We start from the raw sequence: 27,484 nt of genomic DNA on the forward strand, positions 1-27,484 counted from the left end.
CACTGAATGTTTGCAGATTGGAGAAACTATGATACTGCAGAAGATGGGCTTTGTTATATTTTAATGTAGATTATTCCTGAATGTTTTCGAGCAGACTGGAAAAATCATTGATTAATTAAACTAATTCAAGCCTTTGAAAGTCCTGTTGGTGCTCAGGTGTTGTCAGTCATCAGGAGCATCAAACACTGCAAACAAACACACAAAAAGCAAGAAGACAGAGCAGATAACTTCTGACATGCAGACACATCAACATTAGACTGTTTTAAGTACCAGTTAGCTCCAGCGGTTCCTCGTTCATCCTGAACAAATCTTTAAAGTCCTGCTGCGCTCCTAAATGAGACTTTTAAGTTGAGTCTCAAAGTGCAGAGTGTTACTGGACGTACGAAGGTGTTTTGTCCACTGTGCTCGTCTTCACTGTGCCTCTGCTTTGAGGTTAACAGTCATTTTTTTTTAACTTGACACCTAATGACGTGTTGCTGAGAAAGGAAGTTCAGTGGTTTCAGTTTGTTCCTCCACAGTATCCTTATAATGGTACCATCCGGGCAGCAAAGTCAGAAATACACAGATTCTACTGCCCTAAAATAGAGACATGTTAATACAGGTTTGATCGACAGAGTCTGTTCATGGAAAGTTATTCACACCACTTTTTATTTGATTTGTTCTGTTGATCACTCACCAAAGCTTCAGCCTTTGTTCAGTGAGTGTGCAGACAGGGACCTGGTTGTATTTGGTTTGCTGGTTGTATTGATTTAGTGTAATTAATAAAGATGAAGATGGCACCACAACAACAGACACATAAAATAATCTAATGGACACAAAGTGACGACATATGGGATATAAAATCTAACATTATGGGATGTGATGTAGTGTTGGAGTGCAGTCTGATTAAAAGTGTGTTAATTACGACATCAAACATTCGTCATGACTCATGTAGTCGACTTCCTGTCTGCCGTGTTCCAACACTGCTTCACATGTGAGAAAGATCTACTCATGTATCGCAAATGTAAGCGATGATAAAACATGCCAAAGTTTCTCCGATCATGTCGACATTTCACCACATTCTTACAGTTTTCAGACAAAACAAAGAAAATAAAGGTTGACCAAAGAAGAAGATGGAATTCCTCTTTGTAGAACACACAATGTGACACTTTCCTAATAACTGAGACTCACTGCCCCCCAGAACTCAAGAACTCAAACGCTAATTATGACAAAATGTCCCACAAATGTCTGATGGGATAAAATGATTCAGCACCATAACTCAGGAACAGAAGAGCAGATTGTGACCATAGTTCACATTTGCTCAGATGCTGAATTGGTGACTTTAATCTCGTCCACCTTGAAACTGTGCTGATACTGTTAAAAACATTTTCTGACTCTGGCTGCATCTGCAGTTTCTACGCAGTGGTCTGCTGGGGCTGTGGAAGCTCTGAGAGGGAAGGGAAAAGACTTCAACTGGTCAGGAGAGCTGGCTCCGTCCTGGACTGTCCTCTGGACACCATCGAGGAGGAGGGTGAGAGGAGGATGTTAGCCAAGCTGACATCGATCATGGACAACCCATCCCACCCCCTGCATGAGACCGTGGGGAGCCTAAGCAGCACCTCGTATAGAATGTATATATACAGAGTTTGATTTTTTATTTTCTGTTTTATTCATTTTAATGTCTTTTTATATTTCTGATACTGCTGCTGCCTGTAACACCCACATTTCCCTATGGGGGATTAATAAAGTGTTATCTGATCTTCACTACAGATGTTGTATCAGTCTGGACAGACGTGGATGGAAATGCAACTTGACTGGTTGGTGGAGGCAAACAAACACGAGGTGGTAATTCTGGTTATTCAGTTTAATGGACTAAAACAGCTCTTAGATAGACAGAAAACACTGAGCTTTCTCCTCTACATGTTAATATTCTTTGCATCAGAATACAAAAGCTTAAGCAAACAGCAATGGGATCATTTTGATGAGAATGGGTGATGCAGCGCCCCCTGTTGGCCAATCAGCAACAAACAATTCAAAGTGGTACAGGGGAAACAGGAAACTTTCTTCTTCTGTCCTGTTCATCAGTCTAAAGCCTTCTGTTTGCAGATCCAGTAGTTTGTGGCAGCACAGCTCACTGATCTCCATCCTTTGGTCCTCACAGACATGGCACAGTGACCGTCAGCAGGAGGTTGGCTCCAGGAGCTGAGGGAAGAACACGACCTTTAGATCAAGGATGAGAGATTTTATGATTCAAAATGTTTAGGAACATGTGTCTTACCTTTCAGTCAGATCACTTCCATCGACCCACTTCCATTTCCCATCTACAACTCTCAGTCCGATCCAGTATCCACTGGTTTCTGAACTGCCCCAACTCTCACTTCTGATGAATGTCTGAGAAGAGAGAGACAGTTATCAGACTTTAGATGAAAAACACACTGTGGCCTGCAGACTCACAGCGTGCTCACACTGTTTCATTTCATGCAGGTTTTCTCGTTACCTTTTCCTCTTCATCAACGACAACAACCAAATCTGAATTCTGTCTTTTGCAGCTTGTTTGAGCTTCATCCCAGGACCTCCATTCAACATAATGAATGTCATAACAGCTGGACTGAAAGAACATCCAGCCCATCGGACAACGTTCAGACTGTCTCTCTGAAACAAATGAGACCAACCAATAAACAGCATTACTGCACTGTCATGTTTTTGATTTTGGTTATCTTGTAACTAATTAATGGGTTCTGAACATACCTCCATCTTTTTTGGGGCAGTAGGCATCAATGATCCACTGATTTCGATTAACGACGAGCTCATTACACTGTGTCTTCATGTCTTCTATTGTTTTGGTGAGGATGTTCCTCTCGGTCTCCAGCTGCTGGTTTTGTCTCTCCAGCTCCTGTTTGTGTGTCTCTGGGTCCTGGTCTTCTGTCTCCAGCTGCTGGTTTTGTCTCTCCAGCTCCTGTTTGTCTGTCTTCAGCTGCTGGTTTTGTCTCTCCAGCTGCTGGTTTTGTTTCTCCAGCTCCTGTTTGTCTGTCTTCAGCTGCTGGTTTTGTCTCTCCAGCTCCTGTTTGTCTGTCTTCAGCTGCTGGTTTTGTTTCTCCAGCTCCTGTTTGTGTGTCTTCAGCTGCTGCTTTTCTGTCCTCAGGTTTGTGATCTGGCTTTGTGAGGCATTGTAGGCATAAGTCAGCTCGTCCATCCGGCCCATCAGATTGTCGTGGTCCCTCCTCAAGTTTTCATTTTCTGAGCTGAGTTTGTGGTTGAGGTTTGTCAGGTTGTGACTCAAACCCAGTAGAAATGTTTGGTTTTCTTTCAACTTGCTCTGCTCGCTCTTGGGACTTACTGTAACTGCAAAATGAAGACGACCTTCTTCAGGGATTGTGACGATGTGCATATTTCTTATGCATTTATTTCATTCTTTACATTTTCTTTTTGTCATTTAGCCACTTTGTAAAGTGATTCCTTTCTGTCCTACATCAGGGTTTCCAGTCTTTTGGATGTTGTAGACTCTCATTGTGTTACATTTTTTGAGATCAACAAATCTCATGTGTTCATCATTTTCTCAGTTTTGTCCACCTTCCCCTGTGACACTCAGCTCAAAGCCCAGGGTTCCTACTTAAAGGTCCAGTGAGTGAGATTTAGAGGGATCTACTGGCAGAAATGAATATAACATTCATCACGATGTTTTCATCAGTGTATAATCACCTGAGCATAAGAATCATTGTGTTTTTGTTGCTTTAGAATGAGCTCTTTATATCTACAGAGGGAGCTGGTCTTCTCCCACAGAGTCCACCATATTGCACCTCCATGTTTGTACAGTGGCCCAGAATGGACAAAACAAACACTGACTCAAGTTAGAGAGAGTCTTGTGTGTTTCATGACCCCCAGGTGGTTGCAATCTCCAACCTGACACTAGATGGCACTGAATCCAACACACTGGACCTTTAAGTAGAGTTACAATTAGTCATTTGGCAGACTCAGTGCAACCTGTGGCTCATCGATGTGCTTTTAAAAGCTGACTGACAACGTTGGAGCTCTATGGCGCAGAGGAAGAAGATAAAGGACGTAAAACCTGTTAGCAGGACGAGTGGATTGTTGGTTTGGGTCTGATCGAGGAATATGTGGACAGGAAGAAAAACAGAATATCACTTAAATCAGTTCCCTTTAATTCTTTCCTGTTTTCAGCTGATTCTGTCGCCATCCTTTCACCAGGTGTGTCGTGGCTTCTGTCTCATATGAATTCCTATAATCAATCAGCCATGCCATCTAAAAGGCTTTGTTCTAGAGTTCAATTTAACTTGGGAAAAATGAACAAATTCAATCTCAAATTGGTTAATTTGCGTCATTTGGAATAAAAAAAACATAAAGCCCTAAAACATGTGAACAATTGTTATTGACACAGACGCAGCGCTGTGCATTACAATGGGTTTCTCCAATGCAGAATAAACAAAAGGTGGCACATAAACATCATATAAACAAGAAGCCTGTCTCATGAATGACTTTCCCTCTGCACATACTATTATATCTAGAAATCAACCGGTTCATAACAGACCTAGAAAACCTTTTATAGTCGTTAAAACAAACTGCCAGCAGATAGTTTGAGCTTCTGACTTTAGCTAATAAATGCTCTGTGTTAATGTGTGGACTTCCTGTTTTTTTACTTACAGTAGACACAGACTGCTATGATGCCCAACAGCAACACGACACAAAGAATCCCCAAACAGCAGGACAACCGCTGACGCTGGTGACGTCTGTGGTTAGTTTTCTTGTTGGACAAGAATCCTGCTGAGACTAAGAAGACAAATCCAAATTTAAGGCTTTAGCGGTCTGAATGAACTCAGGTTAGAGGGTGTCTTAGTGCAGCAGTCAGTCTTTGTGTTACTGCTCCTCTGCAGCAGCTCAACAAGGAAACACTGTGAGGAAACACCAAGAGGGGAGTTATACGAAAAAGACAGTGAGAGACGGCTGAAGCCTCATGTTAGCTTCAGATAAAGTTTGGAAAACATAGAAAGAAGAAAGAAGTCTTTGTCCTTCATCTCTTACACTGGACGCACATTAGAAAAGCATCCCTTCACTATGAACAGGAGGAAAGATTACAGCAAGCGAAGCACGTTTCAGTGTTCACTGAGGCGCCAACATGGCAGTTTGTGAAACAGTCATGACATTTAATCTGTAGAACTCGCGGACACTTCCCATCAAACAGCGTGACACCATCTCTGGACACACTGACATCTTTCAAAGTCCACCTTCAGTTTATGAGACTTAAGCATTGAGGTTACTGACAAAGCTCCTCCACAGCAGACACTGTGTACAGCTGCTGGGGATGAGTACCGTCAAAGCAGTACAAGGTAGTGGTAGTAGTTGTAGCAGTACTGCTGATGAGGAATGTTCCCAGCTGAAGTAAACCTGAAAGCAGTTTTTCACATTTTTCTTTCCCACTTACCATCGCTTTGTTCGGTTGTGTCGCTTTGCACCTTCACTTCATTGTACACAGTTTCCTCCTCTTTTTTAGCTGAAAGGTTGAAGGACATGATCTCATGGTTGATTACTGGACAGTGTCAAGAAGACAGGCACCTTTATTTTTGACTTCATTTCAAATTAACAGCATATTCTTGCCTGACAATATTTCCATGAAGCTGTGGTCAGAGTGGAAGTTCCATTGTTGGTTAGAAAAATGAAAAATACTGAGCACCAGTTTGTATCCAGTATATGAGAAAAGTGCATGTGTGAGCACCAGATTACAGTTTGACATGTAACTTCAACCCTCGACCAATGTAATGTCAGAGCTATCAGGACCCAAAAATGTGAACTACCTGGATTTAATGTAACGACAGTAACACGATAAGTTCTCTGACATCCTGTGTTGGTGTTAAAAAAGCTAAACTTACCTCCAGGAGGGGAACGTTTGTTAGCTTTGAATACAACTGAAGCGTAGTTAACGTTCTCCACCGTGGCTGCCATCGTTCTGCCGAGGTCTCGGTGACTCTTAGAGAGAAGCGTCGCAATAACTGAACCTCTGAGTATATTCACAGGAGAAGTGGTGATTTTTTCTGCAAAGTCACCGCCTTGAAGCGAACAGACAATTTGCATCCACGACTGTCCTCAGACGGAGCAGAGTGCGTTATCACAAACAGTGCACGTGCAGAAATGTGTGGTGGTGTTTAATTTTGGATGTTTGCTCGGGTGGAGTGTCAGGAAACACAAAAATGCATGAACCCACGCACAATGGTGATGTAAGCAGTCCACATGTGGAACATACACTGACACATCTTCACACTTTTAGGCCACATCTGTATGAGCTTGTTTTGTGCTCATGGCCGCTCTTATGAACGCCATTTAAGACGCAGTCCAATAATATGTTTCGGCTTTGTTCGAGGTTCATGTTCAGTAGATCTGCAAACAAAAGTGTTTCATTTCAGAGAATGAGCTACTTTGCTTTCTTACTGTGTCTGTAAGCAGTAACCTGCATGCACTCTGGTTACAGATTTGTATTTAAGGTTACTCGATGAGGGAGGCGGCTTTGAAAGAGGACATAGAATAAGCAAAATCAGTTTCCTGAATTTGGTGACATTTTGTTTTCCTTGCTTGCTCTTATACTTGAATTACTAAATTCTTCAGTGTGGGTGCAGCTGAAGATCCCAACGTGCTTGCACGATAAACTCGATGTCACGGTTGCAGTTTGTTTTGGTTCATGCACCAAATCTACTTGGTTCAGTTCAGGAAATAAGTAAAGTAAGTACTTCCTTACAATAGTCAACACTAATCAAACCCTGATCTCCTCTGTCAAAGTCCTGCCCCCCCCCTTCACTCATTATCGCCCCCTGCTGGTCCTGCACCTTCATACATATGTGCTTGCTGCTACCAGTTTGGACACTTACTGTTTAATGTTACTTTTACCAATTTGCACGTGCTACTGTTTACACCTACCGGTTTGCACATAACACAATAACTTTGCACTACATGTATAGTCAATGCAATTATGTATATATCATTTGCAATTTCTCTTCATAGCCGTTGCAATTCTGTTCATTTATCTCGGATTTGTTTATTTATTCATGTTTGATTCTTTAAATTGCTCTTTGTTTGATATTATTGCTTTTTATATATCTTTTTATCTTGGCATTCTCGCAGACGGCAAAGTAAGAATTTCATTGTACTAGCAAACTTGTTTCTTGCTGTGCATATGACAATAAACACTTTGACTTAACTTGACTTTCACACTTAGTGAAGCAAAACGTGACACTTTTTCCTCTAATGGATTTACGGCGGGTCTATTGTGTTTATTACATTTGTCACACATTTCTTCATCATATTTCAGAGTAAGCTGCAGGTAGCAGCGTGTGGCTGTTGCAGTGACGAGAGATGTCCACTAGATGGAGATGGTGAGGTCAGGCTGCGACCCCCTCATACTGACACTGAGACGTAACATTAGAGCTAAGGCCTTCTTTCATTTTACTCTGCTGATAAAGTCATGGTTAGAAAGAGTTCACACTTTACATCTTATCTTATCTTATCTTATCTTATCTTATCTTATCTTATCTTATCTTATCTTATCTTATCTTATCTTCTGGCATATTGGCTGCTGTGACGTTCTTTCCGAGAAATAAAAAACAACTGAGCTTTCTGGAAAAAAGATGAAGAAATGTGATCACATGACACCGTTTGTCAGGTGCCCCCCCGGCCTGCAGCGTGTCATATCCAGTGTAATAAAGTTTGAATTAGTTCTGTTTGCAGTACTGTGGTAAAGCTCTGGTTTCGGATCAGTAAACTGCCTCGAGGAAAGATGGCTCAGTGTGTCAAAGGAAAAAAACTGCACACGAGTTAAAACAATGTTTTTGTGCTTGTATTTACAATGTGCTTCCTGTTGATGATTCATTCATTTCTGTCTGTAAAATCCTTCAGTCCAGCTCGTTCTTCCTCAGCAGTGAAAGAGTTAACTGTGGAGATTACATCACCGCCTCTCTCGACCTTCTCCCCTCTCCTCCAGCCCTCCTACGCCCCCCCACCTCATCTCTTCTCTTCTTCACCATTCTTTCCTCTCTCCCTCTCCATCCTTCCTCGTCTCCTCTCCCCTCCCTCTCCGGCCTCCAGTCTCCTCCCTCTCCATCCCTCCTCCCCTCGTGTCCGTGGGCCCGGCCCCTTCATTAACTCTTGTATGAAAGGAAGCCTCTTGGCAGTCACCGCCGGAGCCTCGCGGGAGCCTCACTCAGACGAAGACCCCCACACTCAGTGACTCAGGCCTGGACACGAGCATACAGTTGCTGCCCGATCATAATCAGCGTACCTCTGAGTGAGGCCTCTGACATGGAGCTCCACAGTGTGCATGAAAGCTTTCACCACGGCCACCTGGGTGAGGAGAAGCACCAGATGCTGAACCTGAACCGACGCCTGGAGGCCTACCTGAGCCGGGTCAAACTCCTGGAAGAGGAAAATGAGCTTCTTGCAAAAGAGATCCAAGCGATGAGATGCAGCAATCACAGAGCCTCGACATGGAGGAAGGGCCTGGAGGAGGAGCTGCTTCAGGCGAGGCTTGAGGTGGACGCAGCCTGGAGGGACGGGGTCCACACAGAGATGGAGGTCAGCAGGCTGGCCGAGCAGCTCCAAGCCCTGGACCTGCAGAGGCAGAGGGAGGCTCAGGCCCATGTGCAGGCCAAGATGAAGCTGGAGCAAAGCAGGAAGGAGCTGGAGGAGGAGCAGAAGGCGCAGATCTGGCTGAGAGAGAAGGTCAGTCAGCTGGAGCATGAGATGAAGCACCTGATTCAAACCCATCAGGACGACGTGTCCCACTTAGAGGCCGCTATGGCTCATTCCAGAGCCACAGTGCCACCCACACTGGCTCAAAGGGGCAACCAGACACCAAACCTCCTACAGCTGGGACAGGAGTACTCCCAGAGGGCCAGCAGAGCGTGGCAGGAGGCAGCAGAGGCCTATCAGGGGCAGTTAGCCCGACTAGAGGAGTCACTGCACCAGACCAGGAGCCGTTTAACCCGAGCGGGTCAGGAGAAGAGTGAGAGCCAGCTGAAGCTCCGAGCCCTGCAGAAGGAGATCGCCTCAGCTCAGGACGTCAGGCTGCATCTGGAGAAGACTGCAGCCCAGCAGGAGCACAGATACAGGCAGGAGATCCAGCAACTCCAGGTGAGAGCGCGGCATCCACACCTGCATGCCACACCTCTTCACCGGACCTGTAAACATCCCTTTCTCAAACATGGGCCATAATTTAGCTTTGGCAGCGACAAATCATCGTTCACTGTTGATTAAGATAACCTTTTTTTAGTTAATTGGATTAACTAACTTAAAAAAATGACAAAGGCCACTAACAACCAATCAGAGTCCAAAGTGGTGCAGTGAAAAACTCATTAATTAATTAAACAACCCTTACAATGAACTTCATATCCAGTCATTGATATGACTCATTTCATGCTACTAGAGAAAAGAGAAAAGAAAAGCCTTTTGAGTCATTGCTCTTTTGATGTTCTCTTAGAGACGAGATGAAAAACAAATAAAAGCTTCTGCGGTGTGAAACACGGCTCACGTGGTCTTTCACTCGTTTGATGTGTTTGTCATAGTTTCACACCAACTACGATGAAGAGGTTACAAACGACAGTCTCGACCTGCACGACTGAAGTTTATGATGACACATTTCTTTAAATATCTAACTTCCTGTCCTTTAGTATTCAAGGCCTTCAGCAACACTCCAGCTGCCCCACTGACGGCTTTTAGGAGGTTTGTCCCCCAGGGGCTTCCCTCCCTCAGTGCGCTCATTTTATATTCTGATGGAATGAAAACCTTTTGGTCTGAAAGGGACTGGGGTGGGGTGGGGTGGTGGGGGGCTACATACTTAGAGGCTGGGTCTGTTGGGATTAGTTCTGGGTCACAGTGAAGTCTGAGGGGTGAGGCTGCTTTCTCCCAGCGTGGGCCTGGACGACTGGAAACAAGGTTATCTGAAGTGTTTGTGCAGCTGTCTTATAACAGAGTTACTCTAAGCTCTAATCTTTAGATCAGTTCAAATAAAGACCTTTTTCTCTTAGCAGCATGAAAATAACTCTGACGATACAGTGTGTGAGGATGTGGCCGCAGTGTTTTTTTTTTTTTAACCACTTCCTTTTCCTGTTTCACTTCCTGTTTTGGCAGGAGCACTTGGAGGGGCTGGAGGTGGAGAAAGAGGAGGTGGGCCGGCAGATCGATCGGGTCCTCCTGGAGAACCAAGGCCTGCAGCAGGCGAAGGTGTCTCTGGGCCTGGAGGTAGCGACGTACAGGTACGCTGCACCGTCAGGGACAAAGGGGTCATATCCCAAAATGCACTGGGTGAGAAGAGGGTGGGGTTGAGCATAAAGGCTGGTCATCCTGGAAACACAGTTATAAAATGCACCTGTCAACCCCTCTGAAGCTCACTAATTTAACAGATTACATCAAGATGCTTCATATTTACTCAATCAGAAACATAAAAACAACATTTTGTGGTTTTCGGTTTGTGTGTTGAGCTATTCTGGACAAAGGTGCTGCTATAAAAGACACATCACACCTAACTGGAGGAAAATATACTGTACCCTTAACGATTTAAAGAAAGGATGAACGAGTCATATGTTGGATTTATTCTCTGCATCATGAAAAGCTTCAGTTTTATGCCCAGCTGAGATAAAAACAGCACCATTAGCACAGCGGTGTCATTTCAAACTGTCGTAAAGAGGCAAACGTTTGACCGGCAAGAAAGAAATATTCAAAGAAATGTTGAGTGACAGAGCAGAAAAGATCATGATGGTGGTGTCACAGATGTGGTGATGAAATACTGAGATTCATTATTGATTGTCTGGGTTGTTATTAGCAGATGAGTGTGACCAAAAACTTGATTTGCTTAAATTTGGAAGATGCTTCACATGCTCACCTTTCACAGCATTTTGAACGCTGCATCTGCTTTTTAAATCGGGCCAGACTGGAGTCTCACAGGCGTTCAGACGTGGTCCATCCATCCACAGTCAAAAGCATTTTCCTCTGAACGCTGTGAAGAGAAACAGACGTGCAGATTCTCCGTTTGATTCGTTCAGACCTCGACTGTCTGCTAACATCCTGTTCTTCAAGCATTTCCATTAAACATATTGCGATCAAAGGGTGAAAACATGCATTAAAATACGAGTATTGTTTTGATCATTGTCATTTAAAATGAAACAGCAGATGGAGTGCTGACAGGGATTTGTTTTAGAGTCAGCCTTTTGTTGACTTCAGAAAAAGAGAGAAACTTCAGCTTCACGCTGTGACGCAGAGCCACATTAACACTAACCATCCTAAAGGAGGATTCACCTGTTTGATGTCACAGGTGTAGGAGGAACGCTGCGTTTAACGCTGATCTCAACATGATGAAAGTCGAGTATTTCTGGTGTTTGTTAAAACGCCGCCTCTCCCGCGGCATCGTGGGAGCCGACTGACTCAGTCGTGCGTTTTCCTAAATCAGCACCTTTGTCTTTAAAACAACTGTGAAGAAAATAACTCATATTATGGTCACGCTCTCATGGAAATCCATCCAATCTGTTGCTCATATTTGGATAACAAATCTGCATCATGTACTCAGACCTTTCCAAGATGCAGCCACCATCTCTGCTCCTGTGCTGATAATCAGTTAATCATGAGTCATCTTTAATTAAAACGCCAAAAAAAATGGCTGTTCCACCTTCTCAGATGGGGGATTTGCAGCTTCTTTCTGTTTTATGTGATAGTAAACTGGATATTTTCCTTCAAATACGAGTTGCATGAAGAGTCTGTCCCTCAGGATCAGATGTGGTTATCCCCATCAAAAACTTATTGATTACAGAATATCACATCACAAGTGTCGCATATAATATGAGAAGCTGGATGAAAGCCCGCCAGTGTGCCGCTGAGCGACCATCGCTAACGCTGCTGCTCAGTGACAGTGTGGACAGACGGCCCTCCATTGCAGAGACGCTGAAACATGAAGAGCCGTCCACAGCAAGTGCAGCCGTCCGGACTAAAGGTCATCTCATTGAAACAGCAGCCTCTGAGGGTCCTGGACAGAAGAACTTATCCATTATGTAGCACCATAGTGGTGTCTCCTTTCTCCTTCTCCCCCCTCCTCACAATATTGACCCTCACTCCTCAGTGAGAAGCTGCCAGTTTATGAGCTGTGGGAGTCTAGAATGACAGAGGGGAGCCGGGGGGGGGGAGAAGAAGCAGAGGACAAACTTCAAAGTCATTCGCTGCACATGGATGCTGATATTTTAATCAAACAGAGTCTGTGACGAAATGCAGACTCAAAATTGTGTCAAACCGCTCGACATGCAGCTAATTATAAGAGTGGAGACAGTGGTATTAGTGCTGCATGGGCTGCTCATAATATCTGCTGTCGGTGTGTGTGTGTGTGTGTGCGTGTGTGTGAGGAATTGACGGCCGTGGTTTGTGTGCTGCAGATGGCTCCTCAATGCCGAGGCCTTTCCTTCATTACCATAACAACAGGCCACAGTCTGTTCCTGCTGCTCTCCTCTTCCCACCCTCCGCTCTGTGAGCAGCGTCACGTCAGCGTTTCTGGTTCATGCCGATCGTGAACATCACAGCGTTCTCGTGTTGTTGCAGGAGGTAACCTGCTTCTCTTGTTGTCTGCTTCTACAGAGCGCTGCTGGACAGTGAAAGCCTCAGGGGAGACGTCTGTATGATAAATCAGCCAAGACACTTTTCCATCACAGGTAACTAAAGTGAACAATGTTAATACCTCAGCATCGGTGACTTCGCTGCTGTTTCCAACCTCGATACGTTCTCCTTCATCTCCGCTCTCCTTCCTTACTCCCTTTGCGAGGGCATAGTGTGACTTGGTCTAACTAAAAGCCCCTCTGAGTCGGGGACATGTTTCAAATTGTAATTGCATTAGCTCGACCGGGCAGGGTGTGGGCTCAGGGAGCTGAGGTAGGCACTTTGGGTCCTGTAATGCAAGCCACCAAAGACAGTCCCCAAAGGTTATTGAGCCACATGGCTTTGCTTTCCGGTAACTTAGACGGCAGTGAAAGGAAATGACGATCAATATCTGCCCATTAGTGTCCAACCTCCATTGAGAACATACGTTTCGATAATGCTTTGGGGAGGCAGGTTCTCCACAGTATCTCTGACATGTTAAGGCTCCAAAGGATGATTGAAATACTAGTTAACGCTGTGTAGAGATATCAAATACCTCCAGCGTATATGGCAGAACTGTTGCATAGATAATTGTTGGTTTGGTGCAACTCATTACTACCTCAGCTTGGTTCATTGTGTATTCATGAGCTCTGCTCTTGTCCTCCACAGAAGCAGTTTTCAGTCCTCGAGGGGTTAAAAAGAATTACCAGACCCAGCTGTCTACCAGCCACAACACCACTTACCTCTCATCTGTCCGAGGCGGAACAGGAAGAGGGCCAACATCAAAAACCACAACACCAAGCTGGAGCAGAAAACCCGTAGCCATCTCTGAAACTCCAAAGGTTTCCGTGAAACCTGCATATGAAGACACAACAAAGTCAGCAGCATGGGACACCCCTTATCCAAAAATACTGCAGGATGGAGCCGTTGAACATTTTAGACCACAGGAGGTTCATGAGAAAGTCACCTATGCTGAGCCTCTATCGCCTCCTAATGAGCTGGAGGCTCCCGCTGAAACAGCATCAGAGGACAGAGGAGGTGAAGACGACGGGAGCAATGCTGCTGCTGAAGCTCCTCCTGAGGAAGCGGCAGTAACCGAGTCACTAGTCAGCTATCAGGTTGAGTCTGGCCTCAGCAGCGAGCCGCCCTTCAGTGATGAGTTTACCACATCCAACCTGACACCAAGGCATGGCAGAACGACAGAGGAGCCCTGCGGTTTCTCAGATGAATCCGATCAGGACGTGCCTTTCAAAATACCTGCTGAAAGAGAAGAAGTACAAGAGCCACCCGCTCCAACTGATGCATGGGCAGAGACAGAGTGCAAAGGGAAAGAAGTAGAGGACGTGCAGGAGGAAACCTCAGATTCTGGGACTGAGGCCGTACTGGAAGCAAACTTTGGATCCAGAACGAGCAGTCCAGCGTCCGAGTACGAGCCCGAAGAAAGTATTTTTAGTACAGACGTGATGGACTTCAGTCGAGATGAAAACATCCTAAAGGAGGATGCAGCTGAGACAAAACAAGAAATGAGCTCTTCTGTAGCGGCAACAAATGAGACGGACAGTGAGGACAAGTTGTACCCTGATGGAGAAGAGATGGATACTTGGGACAGTGTCATAGAAAGGAAGGCTGACCTGAAGACAGAAGACGGCATAAAAAAGGATGAAGAAAAACGAGTGCACGCAGAACCAGAGGAAGACATATCAACCAGAGAGCATGAAAAGGGAGAAATTAGTCAGGATGTTGGAGGACAGCGAGACGACAACGTGGCCTCTTCAGTGATGGACAAACAGGTGGATGATGTAGGACAGCAAGCTGTGTTTGACCAACAGCACGCACCGCTTCCTGTCAATGAAGAAGACGACGAAGAGGAGGATTCTCAAAATGTCTCAGTGTCGTGGAGGACCGAGCTGGAGAGCGACAGCTACGCTCAGGACAACACTCTAGCTGACACTCGTCCTCTGATTCGATATAAAAGCGATGAGACTGACGCCAATACTCAGGCGTCGCACATGGATGAGAGCGAGTCGAGCGAAGGTGAGCAGGAGAAGAAGGTCGGAGAGACGGGAGCTGGAACGTGGAGTGACGGCAAGACGAAGAGATTCGGAACTATGGAAGATCTGTGTGAAGAAGGCGAAGGGGAAGCACTGGATGAGGAATATGATCTGGGATATGCTCACATTGAGGACAGGGCTGTCGGCCACGGTTTGACTGTAAGTGAGCAAGAAAATGCAGAAGCAATGATCCAGAAAGTCAGCGAGGGACATTCGGATGAAGAAGCTGAAGAACCCGCGAATGTGGACTACAATGAGGAGTTAGAGACGGACAGACTTGTGGAAGAGGAACTAGAAAGCTTATCCACAGACAGATACAGCGCCCACTTTGCACACCGGCAGGTCGGTGAGGGTGAGGAGATGCTACATGTGCAGAGCAGGTCTGTCGAGGAAATGACCGAACAAGAAGAGGCTGAAGAAACAAAACCGGAAGACACGTCTCTCTGTGTGAGAGTAGACCACCAGCTTACGTCTTCCTCTGCAGTCATAGATCAACCTCATGAAAAGCTATATGCAAGTGATTCGTCAGCGGTCGTGCCTCAAACAGACACTCCGGCTGATGAGGAGGTTCAGCATAAAGATCAGGAAGCTCCAGAGAAAAGAGAGGAAGAGGATGAACGCAGCGTGTCCACGGAGACACGTGCTGATGCAACAGAAGATCACTCCGGCTTTCGTGACTTCATCAGCAAGAAGGATGTGGAAGAAACCAGCGAATCAGAGGAAGCAAAGTCTGTGTTACAGGTGACAGCAGATCAGGAAATCCTGCAGGATGTGGCGGTCCCGGCTGGGGTCAAAGAGGTTGCACCTGCGGAACCTCAAGAACATCTTATTAAGGACGTCGCAGACTGTCGGGAAGTTCATGAAACGTCCGAATGGGAAGTCCTTGAGGAAGACAGAGGTAAGAAGGAGGATTATGAAGAATGTGATAATGTGCCTGAACCAGCTGAAAGTTACCTCCACGATGATGATGATGGAGGCTCTCCTGAGGGAGTTACGACACATGCAGAGGAGCCCCTCCAGACGTCCCCTGATGAAGAAGATATCTTTGTGGTGAAAGACTCAACACAACTGCTGAACACAAACGACAAAGACAACAGCCTCCACGGTTTCTTCAGCTCCGGTGTAAAGAACGACTTCTGGGTGTCCTCCTTGGAGACCGGTGCCACATACCAACCAGATGATGCCTGCAATGAAGCAGCTGAGCAAACCAATCAGAATCTAGGGTTTGCTGACAACCTTGTTTGGGGGGATTTGGAAAACCCGAATGTGGTTAACTGGAACTCCAGGCTGGACAATGACTCATCGAAAGGCCTGGGCACTAAGAAGGAGCAGGAGCAGATGCATGTGGAGGTGAAGCAGGTGTTGTGTAGGAATGTTGTTGAGGGGGAGTCGGTCCATTCTGAAGAGTCTGAGGTTGAGGGCGAATCCTGGTCATCTGGGGAGGAACCAGTATAAACAGTAGTGAGTTAAAGCAGTGTTAGTTTTAATCAGTGTTAGAGGAAATGACATTTTCTGTGTAAACATTCACTATGAAAGCCAAAGTCGTGCCTTGGTGCGCACCTCAGTGACGCTAACCACCAATGTGCCAACACCCGCCTCGTTTCCTTAAATCTGACTTTTCTGACTAACCACTTTTCCTCTATTCTCTGGACCTCTTCTTTCAGTGTGCATGATAACGAACGGGGCTGTGAATTTCCGCATGAGGGCCCGGCATGAACACAGAACAAAGAATGTCATTTGAAAGTCGAAGCCTTTATTGATCGTTGCCTAATCAGATTTTACTGACTGACGGAAATCAATGAGACCAGAGGGGTCTGACTGTTTGTAGAGCTGCTCTTCCTCAGCGTATCAGACCGTGTTTGTGCAGGTGAGTTCTCATTTCACTGCACAACGATTCATCTTTGCATGTTTGACGCACGTGTAGAACGAAAGGTTGGTTGTCAAAGGTTAAAGGTGGCGCAAGCCGATTTGCATTAGCAAACTGTCGTGTCTGTATTTGGTTGGCCTGTATTAAACAGACTTTTCATTTTCATCCATTCAGTTTTTGCTGCGGTACACTTACAACCTGAATAAACAGTAGATTCATGATGCATCCCGAGTCTCTTTGTCTGAACGTGTGTCTTGTTCATTTGCACGCTGAAGCTCACACATTGACGTTACTGAAGACATTACCGCTGTGAACAAATGTTTAGCAGAACATTACAGACCATCAGTGTCTGAGTGGAACAGCCCACTTGCAGCTGAACTGATGTCATAGTTTGATTTGATATTGATTGAGTTTCCATTTCTGGTGAACTGGTGTTAGCATCCTGTTAGCATTGGTAAATAAAAACATTGGCAGCTCACTGAGAGCCTGAAACCATCACGTCTTACAGTCTTAAAAGTGACGTTTAATGCCTCATTATTGCTTTAGGACAAACCAGTTGTATGGAAAATATACTGTTCAGTCACTTTATCACCAAGAGAGTCATAAAGGTCAGATGCAGAAAGCTGTCAGCAGGCAGCATACAAGCCAACATATAAGGACAGTTAGGTTTCCAATCATAGATTAATTATCAATAAATCTTTGCTTGTTAAATGCAGCTGCTCTTTTAAGACATAAAATCCCATAATAGTCACCAAATCACATTGTTCTTTCCAGGAAACTTCCTAGAATCTAAGCCATAAACCCATAAAGGGCAGTTAAACAATCACACCTTGACTAGCGAACACCAGGAGGAGGTTTTGGTCGGTAACTCTGCTGCTGAAGACCTTCGACGTGCAGCAGTGAACTGATTTATTAGACAGGCCTGCGAGCCTCTGAACCTGCTCTGGAGCTCAGCACACAGTCACATCTGTAAGACAAGGTCAGCAGCTGCTCGACGCCTTCCAGCAACATCCACCTTTGTTTCCTTTGGAGTTTTGTATTGAAGAAGACTCTGTGTGTGTGTGTGTGTGTGTGTGTGTGTGTGTGTGTGTGTGTGTGTGTGTGTGTGTGTGTGTGTAACCCTTGGCAGCATCCCAGCATCAGCGACCTCAAAGTGAGCAAGCTAACAAAGCAGCACCGGGGCCGTCCGCAAGCAAACAGCCGTCCCACGAGACGCCCGAGGAAAAAGTATGAAAGAGGGAACAATGTATGACCTCACCTCCTCTCCCTCCCACCCCCGCCTCCCTCCAACCCCCCTCCCCCTTGTCATTCATTAGTCAGTTTGCTGAACAATGAGGGCTATTTCAGCCTGTGCTCGCCTCCTCGCTGCCCAAATCTGCCCAATGAGAGTCTGAGAGAGGAAGGAAAGTCGCATTCACCGCGAGGAGGCCACAGTGCTGGAATGGCGTTACGGCAGCTGTCTGGCATGCTCATGTTCTCCGCCTGTCAATAGAGCCGTTCTACCAGGAACACCCAGCACACAATCACTGACTGTGATGAGAGGAGCTGTGCTGATGCTCGAGAGGAGAGCAGCAACAAAAGAGACGCAAACAGAACTCATTTGATTCGGTGGAGGATCAGAGTTCTCCGTCTCAGTCTGCTGGAAACGATCAAACACAACACGAACAAATTAAAATGTGTGTAAATCTGCGTGTGACAAACAGTCACATGTGTGCCGAGCTAATTAATGTAATGAATTTGGCCTGGTGTCACGTCATCCGCTGAGCAGCAGCTCCTGATCTTTACGGTCTCGTCGGGTACGTTTGACTCATAAATCTTTAAAAATGTATTCAATCGATGAAATTTACTCGTCAGATTTAAGATCCTCGTACGATGTGGTTTCACTGTTGTTTCAGCTGCTCTTCATCATGTTCAATCTTCAATTTCATCTTCACTTGTGCACAAAAGCATTCTGTGTTTTCAGGGTTGATTAAAGGAGTTTGGCTTTTGTTAATAAGGCTCCATGTGCTGTGGAAGAGTGTGTGTGTGTGTGTGTGTGTGTGTGTGTGTGTGTGTGTGTGTGTGTGTGTGTGTGTGTGTGTGTGTGTCGTTAAAAGTTAATCTGGCACAAATCAGTTGTTAGCACCAAATCGTTCTAGAGGTGGGTTGTATCTTTGAATGGCTGCATGAATCATTTCATTCCTTGGCAACTTAACACAATAAACCCTGTTTGTGAGGGTCAAACCGAGCGTCAACAACACGTGTTTCCCGTGTGCCAAGTTTTCACTAACAAGCTCCCTGGTTACCAAAAATCTTGGCAGAGCTGCGAATGAAGTATTGTTGCGTTCAGGGTGACTTATCAGCACAGTTAGGGCATGTTTTCAGCCAATTACAGCCAGTTAGAAAAAGTTAGAAATGTAGAAGTATGACTGGACCAGACTTCTGTTCTGCCTGTTCAAACGCTGGCTCATCTTCAGGTCTTGGTGCCACAAAACTGTGCCTCCAAAGGCATCGACCAGTCAATGCGCTGGGTCCGAACACGCCTGACCAGTCCAGCCGTGACCACTGGCCTCTTAACATGGGGGAGGCGTGTTGGTACGATCCATTAGGGGAGACGTAAACCTCCTCCAGCTCTCTGTGGCGGTGTGTGTGTGTGCCCACGCTCTGATAGCCGTCCGCCATCCGTCATCCCGTCACCATTGATTAACTGCTGATGTCATTGGTGAGAGTGATGGAGGAGCTGCAGAGCTGGGCTGAGGAGGTGCTGCTGTCCCACTTTAGATCTCCATCACATCTGGAAAGAAAAGGCGTGACGGCACAGAGAAGCTGTGAGATGACAGCATGAGTAAACCGAAGGCCTCAATTCAACCACCGAACAAACAACACCAGCAGATTCAGAGCGAATTTTACAAAGTGGACATTTCTGCCTGATGGAGGCTCCACAACAAAGGTAGGATTCATCCTCTGGGAACATGAATGTCTGCAGAAAACATCACGCTCCCTCTCATTCCCCAAAGAGTTCGTTCAGTGGGAAAGTCTGGCCTGATGACAACAGGTGAAGGGCTCACCAAAACCAGAACGGATCATCCTCTGGAGACCTTGAATATTCACAGGAAATGTACGAAATGTTGTGGAGAAAATCTCAGAAGCCGTGATTCTGTGCAGAACTGTGACAATCAGAAAACTTTTGATAGAGATTTAGCGCTCAGGGTGCTGAGCCTCTGACAGTCAGCGTTGAATCTCACTGCATTTCCTCACATCTGTTAGTACAAACGTTTCCGCCTCTCTCTAAACGTTGCATCAGAAGAGGATGTCAAGTTACCCCTGCAGCTCCGTCTCATCTTAATTCTTCTACTCTACTTCTTATCCAGTACAGTAGTTTCTGTGCATCTGACCGACCTCAGGTCAGTTTGGTGTAAGTTATGTGTTTTATGTGAAACACTGTGATTTCCCTGAGGCGCTGAGTTTAATGCGACATGATGACGTTCTCTGACCACAGCACATGAAAACGGTTTCAGGAGTTAAAAACCGTTCCAAACTTTTTGCACCTCATGTTTCAAGAAACAGTTGCGTCACCCCCCCTCGCCTAAACACTCGAGTTGCCTTGTGTCTATCTGTGTGTGAGCAGAGCTTCAGGCATCTGACAGCATTACAAATCCTTCCTATCAAGTCATCAGCGAGCGCGTATGAAAATAGAGCAGAGGTTGCTCTGCAGCGTGCAATCTGCTGCTGACAGCTGCAGGTCGGTGCGCTGATCCAGGATGAGTGAGGCTGACTCCTCGATGGAAAATAAAAACTTTAATCCTCCACGGGAACAATATTAGCGAAGGTTGTGACCTGAATGTTTGAGCTCACAGTCATCTGTTTTACTTCTGACCAACGCTGCTGCTGTCTCATCAGTCTCAAACGACTGAATCAGATGTTTACGTCCTCTGAGAAATCAGCCTTTAAATTGATCCCATCAGAGGATAAAAGCCTCGTTTCCCCCCGCTTTGACGTCCTCGTCACGGCCGTGGTTCAGCTTTTTGTCTGCCCTTCCCGTCCCTCCCTCCTGTCTGTCTGTCTGTCTGTCTGTCTGTCTGTCTGTCTGTCTGTCTGTCTGTCTGTCTGTCTGTCTGTCTGTCTGTCTGTCTGTCTGTCTGTCTGTCTGTCTGTCTGTCTGTCTGTCTGTCTGTCTGTCTGTCTGTCTGTCTGTCTGTCTGTCTGTCTGTCTGTCTGTCTGTGATTGGCAGAGTGGACACAGGTGTGCTGAAGCTGAAGCAGAACCTCTCCAGCTGCTTCTAATCCTGCATTAAATCCTCCAACAAACACTGATCCAAGAACCTGCTCAGTCTTTCTGTTCGTCTTTGCTTCATACCTGTTGACTCTGACCAATCCTGTTTCTCGTCTCAAGCAGACCCCTCCGCTCTGATCTGGACCCCTTTGTCTCGTCTGCTTGGCCTCAGACTCCTGTTGAGCCCAGAAACTTCCTGGACTCTGCAGCTCTGTTATCCACCCACTGGTCTCTCTTCATATTCGACTCCCTTCCCCTGAAATAAATGACCTTACCTGACTCTGTGTGTGCACCTGTCTTCACCTCTGCCTCAGGTTGGGGGTTGGGCGAGGACATGAGGTGAAGGTGGGAACATTTTCTGTCCAATGACAAACTGTCCTTGAAGCAGCATCATGTCCAGGTGAACGCTGACTTCAGAGATTCAGTGTGGAGTTCCTCTTTCATGACTCTTTAGTTTCAGTTTGATGGACCTCAGGTGTTCCTCAGCAGTTTGAATTTCCATGAGACATGATGGACAGACATCAGCTAGAGACAGGATTTCAACTCAAATAACAAGAGACGATAACAACACAAAGGCAAGAGGACGCACAAACGTCCAATTCTGTCCAAATACTCCAAATGTCACAAAACCAAACCAAGAGGGAGATTCTGCGAGGATGAGGACTTAAATAATTTTTTCTTATTCAACTGATGGATTAAACTGAAGGGAAGACAAACTTTCCACGTAACAATCAGAGCTGTCATGATATCAACGTGACGAAGCGTGGGCGAGCCGAGGCGGTCACTTCCTCTCTTGGTGTGTGTCTGCCAGCAGATGCCCACACAATAATCTGATCAGCGTCTGGAAACGAGGTTACAAGCAGACGGGCCACACCCATGAAGACCCAGACAACAGAGGACGGCGAAGAGGAAGAGGATGACTCACTCCTCCTCCTCTCTGAGCCTCAGAAAAACTGAATTCACGACGTTTTCAGGCGTCCTTTGGGTGCTTCGCACTGTGCGGCCTGATGCTAATGCTAACCTACACTGTTAAACGTGATACACTGAAAACTCGACACTTCACACACATTTTGACATTTTAACTCCTGAAGTGCAGAGACAAGATCAGAAAAATGGCTGCCTCCATCTCTCAGTGGATGACCGCTGCAGAACAATCGGAGAGTGTGTGTGGTTATTATTAGCGGCCTGTTGAGCTGTGTGTGTGTCTGTCGGAGACATGAGTCCACCGGCTGCTGTGGACAGACCAGCTGAATGTGGCAGCTGACCTGGCAGGGTTTCCCAAAAAGCTTCACAAGTGACGTGAAGACATAAAGCTGGACATCCTGTTTGGAGACAGAGCACGCTGAAACAAACAAAACGTGTCTGTCCTCGTCTTCATTCACACTGGACAGAGCTCAGGTTTCCCACGTTTGGGTTTGCTGTGAACGCCTCACAGACACGTTGACTCCTACCAGCTAACAGCTGCTTTTACACACCCAGCATTCCCAGCATTCCCTCTGCTTTTAGCTCGGTTTGGGTCTCCACCAACCCTTGAGAGAAATGTCCGTCCCTTCAGCTGCGAGAAGCTCGTCCAGCTCATCTCCGACTGTGTCTGCAGAGACAGTGACCCCGCTCACCTCTCATGTATTCGTCTGATTCGTTGTTAAAATAAAATACTGATCAGTGCAGCTTTAAGGAAGGCGCCAAACTACAGCGTGAAAATACCAAAAGTAAAAAGTCTCGCACTCAAAATGAGTACAAATACTGAATCTTATCAGATGTAAAAATACCCATTATTTAAAATGTAAGAGTAAGAGGTAGCAGTGAAGTGATACTTTTTGCCAGACTCACCTGTTGCTGCTCACTCATTGGCCGCCTAATGTAAAGTGGAAACAGGTAAAACAGACTTTACTGACTATAAAGAAGCTTTTCCTTCTCTGAAGATCATTGACGTTGACATACGTTGTTTTTCCTGATCACAAAAAGCTAATTCTTCGCTGTCACACGTCAACATGTGATTGAGAGTTTTGACGTTACGTCGAGATGAAAGAACAAAGACTTCTTATGTTAAGATGAGACAAACTGCTGTCGTGTGATTTATCTCAAGGAAACAACATTTAAATGTATTAAAATGTGTCATTTCAAACATTTTGGGCTTCACTCTGTGCGCAGGTGGTGCTTTGGCTTCCTGATTGTGTCTCTGAACGCACCTCTGTCACGTTTTGTCCACTTTGACGAATGGTTTTACTAAAACATCCAAGAATCAGATTTGTCTCTGAGGGCTTCACAGTATGAAGCAAACATTCATCCTGAGACCTTTGACCTCATCTGTGGGAAGAAGAGGAGGAGGATGAGAGGAAGAGCAGCTTATTCCTCTTCTGCACTGAATCAAGAAGTTTCTGATGAATCTCTTTATTAGAAATGAACATCGTGGTTATTTTGCATTAAACATCTTTTTTAAAACTCTGGCTCTTTCGAGGTCACTGGAGACTTTGGTTTGTGTTGCTGAGTGAAAATCAACTGAAGGTTTATCCAAGTAAACAAACTGCAGCTTCCTCGTCCCTCTCACAGATGTAAATGCAGCTTTTAAAGTTATTTTTTTAATGTTTTCAAAGTCTGCTCAAAATGTAGATTATGGTATTTTTAGTTATTCCACTGCAGCGTCACACACTTAGAGTCATAAAAAATCAGGATGAAGTTAAAGTTTAGAAACATAATGAACACATGGTGGAGAAGCTCTTCCATTCTTTCAGTTTGGGGCTTTAGGAGTCAAACATTTACTAGAAAAACAAACTGCAGTGGTTTCACATCTGAAAATGAAGGTCAGAGGTTGAGAAGATTCTTTCACTGCTTTGGAAAAAACCTTTCCACACTAAAAAAAAGAGCAGTTTTATTCAAAATCAAGTGGACATGTTGGAAATTTGAGCTTCTCCAGCCACCAGCAGCTTCCAGTGCAGCCCTGCAGCACCGGCAGCAAACGTTAGACTGCCATCTAGTGGCCACAGCGCGGTACTGCCGCCACATCCCAGACAGGAGAAAGGACACAGACTCAAACCTTCTGTAGGTCAACTTGTCTATTTAATATATAAAATACGGTAAAACATACGCAAAAAGGGGAGGAGGGTAAGAGGGGACCAATGATACTTTGGTACAATAACAAACACTTTTTTTGTAAAAGCAGTATAGAATTTGTAATAACATATCAGTGCATACTTTATTTATGAAAATATACACAAATTGTATATCATTCTCCAAAAACAACAAAAAATTATCTTTACAACAAAAAAGCAGACTAGCCGAACACAATATATTAGCTATAATTTATTTTAAACTTTTTCTTCAGTTTTTTTTCTTAAATGTATTTCTGTGTGATGTATATTTGTGTCGATATTACATTTTATTTCCTATAACATGATTCACTCTTTGCTTGTTTTAACGCCCACATGCATTGACATCATTGTGTCTGGTCAGAAATAAGTTAGACGTGTCACGCCGCCCCCCCCCCCTCCCCCCGTGCGTCAGCCCGTGTGGACCGAGACGTTTGTCCGTTGGACTCCAGTCCGCCGCGCTCGCCTCCGTCGGCGGCCACACGTGCACTAACATCGCTACCCTCGTGTTGTTTCATGTCATAAAAATCGTGCAACATTAGTAACACCCTTTTTGAAGAAAAAAGAAAACCCAAAAAGAGAAAACAAAAAATATATTTATAGAATATTTTTATATCATAAAATAAAATAAAATTCCAAATAAAACAAGATGCCTAACCTACACAAAAAAAAAACAACGCAGGTTGCTACATCATCATCGTCATCATGGCGACCCGTCGGCGGGACGACGATGACGATGATGATGATGATGATGATAATATCAATTCTCAGAGAACAGTTAAAACAGACTGTCACCAGCACAAAGTAACACTGGAAAGTGAGTGAGACTTCTAAACATCATTATACAGGAGCTGTTTTTGGGGGTGGGGGGGTGGGGGGGGTCTTAAAACTCTTCATCAGCTCGATTGTCTGTCTATTTCGGGATTACAGCGCCCCCTGGTGGCGCGCTAAAGACCGTGCACGAGCCGCCACAGAGGACGGCACGTCTTCAGCGGGGGAGGGGGGGTCGAGGGGGCTTTGTTCGAAGCTCAGGTGGGACAGTCCTAACAGTCAAAGTGTTTCCACTCGGGGTGGGGGGGTACGTTAACCCAGACAACCACTACTCACACACACACAGACACACACACACACGTGGATGAGCGATTGAGTGACAGGCAGAGAGGATGATGGGAGTCGTGTGCGGTGAGGCCGGGAGTCGGGGGCTGTGTCACCCGTGGAAATGACCCCCCCGTAATCTGACGTGGTGTCATTTCAGCTCTGACGCGTGCTGTCTGGACGGAGTCAACACAAAGAGTGTGTGTGTGTGTGATGAAGTGTGTGTGTGTGTGTGTGTGTGTGTGTGAGATTAAGCAGAAAAGCCAAACTGAGCGAGCGACGGGGTGAGCGCGAGGTGACGCGGGGCTGCGCTCGGGCAGGACGTGGTGAAAGCCGCCGTCGACACGTCGGCGCTGCATCGAGGAGGTAGTCATTAAAAGATGAAGAGTCGCTCTGAAAGCTCCGGATTAACGGCGAGCGACAGCTTTTAACGAGCTGGACGGAGGCGGCGCGAGCGTCAGCGAAAACACACGTGCACTCCCGACCTGGACGTCTCTGAAATCTGTCCCCGGCCAACTAGAGACCAACTACGACTTCCTTCAATGTCTTTTAAATACAAACATGGCTTTTAACGCGAGGACACAGAGGCAGGGACAGGACCGGGGACGTCCTCGGCTCTGGCTCTTTGATATGTTGACAGACGATGTCTGTCTTCTGCTCTGATATGAAAAAAGACAAAAAGCTTCTCTGCAAACCTTCTGATTGAGACTCTGAACCAATCAGGTTTCAGCTGGAGAGACTGAAACGACATTTTAGAGGTCAATTAATCACTTAATTGATTTTTTTTTAAATATTTTGATTGAGTTTACAGTTGGTAAACAAAACAATAACATGCTCATTAATATGCCTGATGTTTCTGTCATTATTCAGATTTTTTAAATAAAAATGTAAACACTTTTACTTTGAAACTTCCTTCGATCCCTTTTTAACGATAAATACGTTTTAAATACATTTACAGCCTTTTGGAAAGGCTTTTAAATTACATATCGTCCTACATATCCGATTTAATTACGATTAAATCCGATCAATTACGAGCACAGTGGTCCAGACAGAACAGGAAGAAATGATTTAAATCAAACTCCAACAAAACTGAATTTGTTGGATTAAATAAAAAGTGCACGCATGAATCTGAATGAACCAGCCAGCCCCGGTCTCACCCCGGCGTGTGTGTGTGTGTGTGTGTGTGTGTGTGTGTGTGTGTGTGTGCCTGTCGTGGGCAGGTGTGTGAAGGTGTGTGGGGGGGTGGGGTGGGGGCTCAGGTAAAGTGCGCTCCGTCGGTGACAGAGTCCGAACCCTCGCTCACTCCGAACAGTCTGAGTCGCCACGGCTACGTCTTCCCTTTCCGCCTCTGCAGCGCCCTCTCTTGGCTTGTCGACATGTTACACGTTATTTATTTACACGCATAAATAACAATAAAAAAGAGACGATCCGCTGAGATTCAACGTTTCTCCTTTTGTCTCGCTGAGGGACGTCCTGCCGAATACGTGGTTAATATGTACAATCCCTGCTGTCGCTCCGCCTGAAGCTCTTTAAATATCTGCTAGCATAGGACGGACGCCTCGTCCCCGTCACAGCAAAGCCACACAGCTGACAGATTGCTTATGTACACGCCCCCCCACCCCGCCCCCCTGGCCCCCCCATCGTCCCCAATTCAGCATCAACCGTCGATTCAAAACACGAGTTGCTTCACAAAAATAATTTCAGCTGTGAGACTGAGAACGAACATTTGCCCAAATTACTGTTAAAAAACGACCAGTTGAGGTAACAAACCCGCACGCACACACACACACGCGCACACACACACATCAAACACACACACTTCTCAGCATCTGTTGGCGAGATGCGGCGACGTTAGGAGAATCTGCGTCGTGTCATCGAGCTGCAGCAGCTCGTCCCTGATTCAAAGAGAAGCAGTCTTTGACCACGTTCAGGTTAAGACCTCAGGGGTCGTCAGTCTCCTACGGGGGCTGGGGAGGGACATTTTCATTTAGTGTCTTCATATTCAAAACTGAGGCGAATCCAAACTCTAAAGATCAACAGTCAAAAGGAGAAAACGGCCCCGGCGCTCCAGAACAAACAAGAATCTACAGCGACAGCATCACGACGGCGGCGGGGCCTCACCTGCCGCAGCGCAGGTGTGCGTGACCAAAACTTACTGAGGAACAGGAAGGACACGAGGGCGCCGCTGAGCCAGCGCAGGGCATGCTGGGAAACCACGCCTGTCTGCTCTGCCGGCGGCTGCCAACGCGTCCGCAGAAAGAGTCCGAATTTCGGGTTTTGATTGGAAACTCACTGACCGGTATTGAAACAGCTGAGTGAAGTCCAGCGGCGCCACGCTCTGATTGGTCGTCCCTGGTCGCCGGCTCAACCCCTCGAGGGTTTGTGTGAGTGAAAGTACGTTACAGTTCACACGTGTGTGCACGTTGAGTGTCAGTGTCCATACATGAGTGTGTGTTAGCATGCTTGTGTGTGTGTGTGTGTGTGTGTGTGTGTGTGTGTGTGTGTGTGTGTGAGGTCAGCGTTTCCTGTGTGGACAGAAGGTTGATGG

General features: G+C 45.8%; 2 protein-coding genes across 2 annotated transcripts; one reads left to right on the forward strand and one right to left on the reverse strand.

Moving 5' to 3' along the window:
* Positions 1-2,060: 2,060 nt before the first annotated feature.
* On the reverse strand, positions 2,061-5,934 carry LOC139333512 (C-type lectin domain family 4 member M-like). Its single transcript, XM_070965975.1, has 6 exons — positions 5,862-5,934; positions 5,448-5,521; positions 2,728-2,974; positions 2,477-2,631; positions 2,258-2,370; positions 2,061-2,181 (listed from the first exon to the last, which is right to left on the reverse strand). The coding sequence occupies exons 1-6, from the start codon at positions 5,932-5,934 to the stop codon at positions 2,061-2,063; spliced, it is 783 nt and encodes a 260-aa protein (XP_070822076.1).
* Positions 5,935-8,151: 2,217 nt separating this feature from the next.
* nes (nestin) lies at positions 8,152-16,727 on the forward strand. Its single transcript, XM_070967267.1, has 4 exons — positions 8,152-9,108; positions 10,105-10,229; positions 12,589-12,662; positions 13,255-16,727. The coding sequence occupies exons 1-4, from the start codon at positions 8,278-8,280 to the stop codon at positions 16,089-16,091; spliced, it is 3,867 nt and encodes a 1,288-aa protein (XP_070823368.1). The 5' UTR covers positions 8,152-8,277; the 3' UTR covers positions 16,092-16,727.
* Positions 16,728-27,484: the final 10,757 nt, after the last annotated feature.

This window comes from Chaetodon trifascialis, chromosome 7 (genome assembly GCF_039877785.1).
Source record: "Chaetodon trifascialis isolate fChaTrf1 chromosome 7, fChaTrf1.hap1, whole genome shotgun sequence".
NCBI lineage: Eukaryota > Metazoa > Chordata > Actinopteri > Chaetodontiformes > Chaetodontidae > Chaetodon > Chaetodon trifascialis.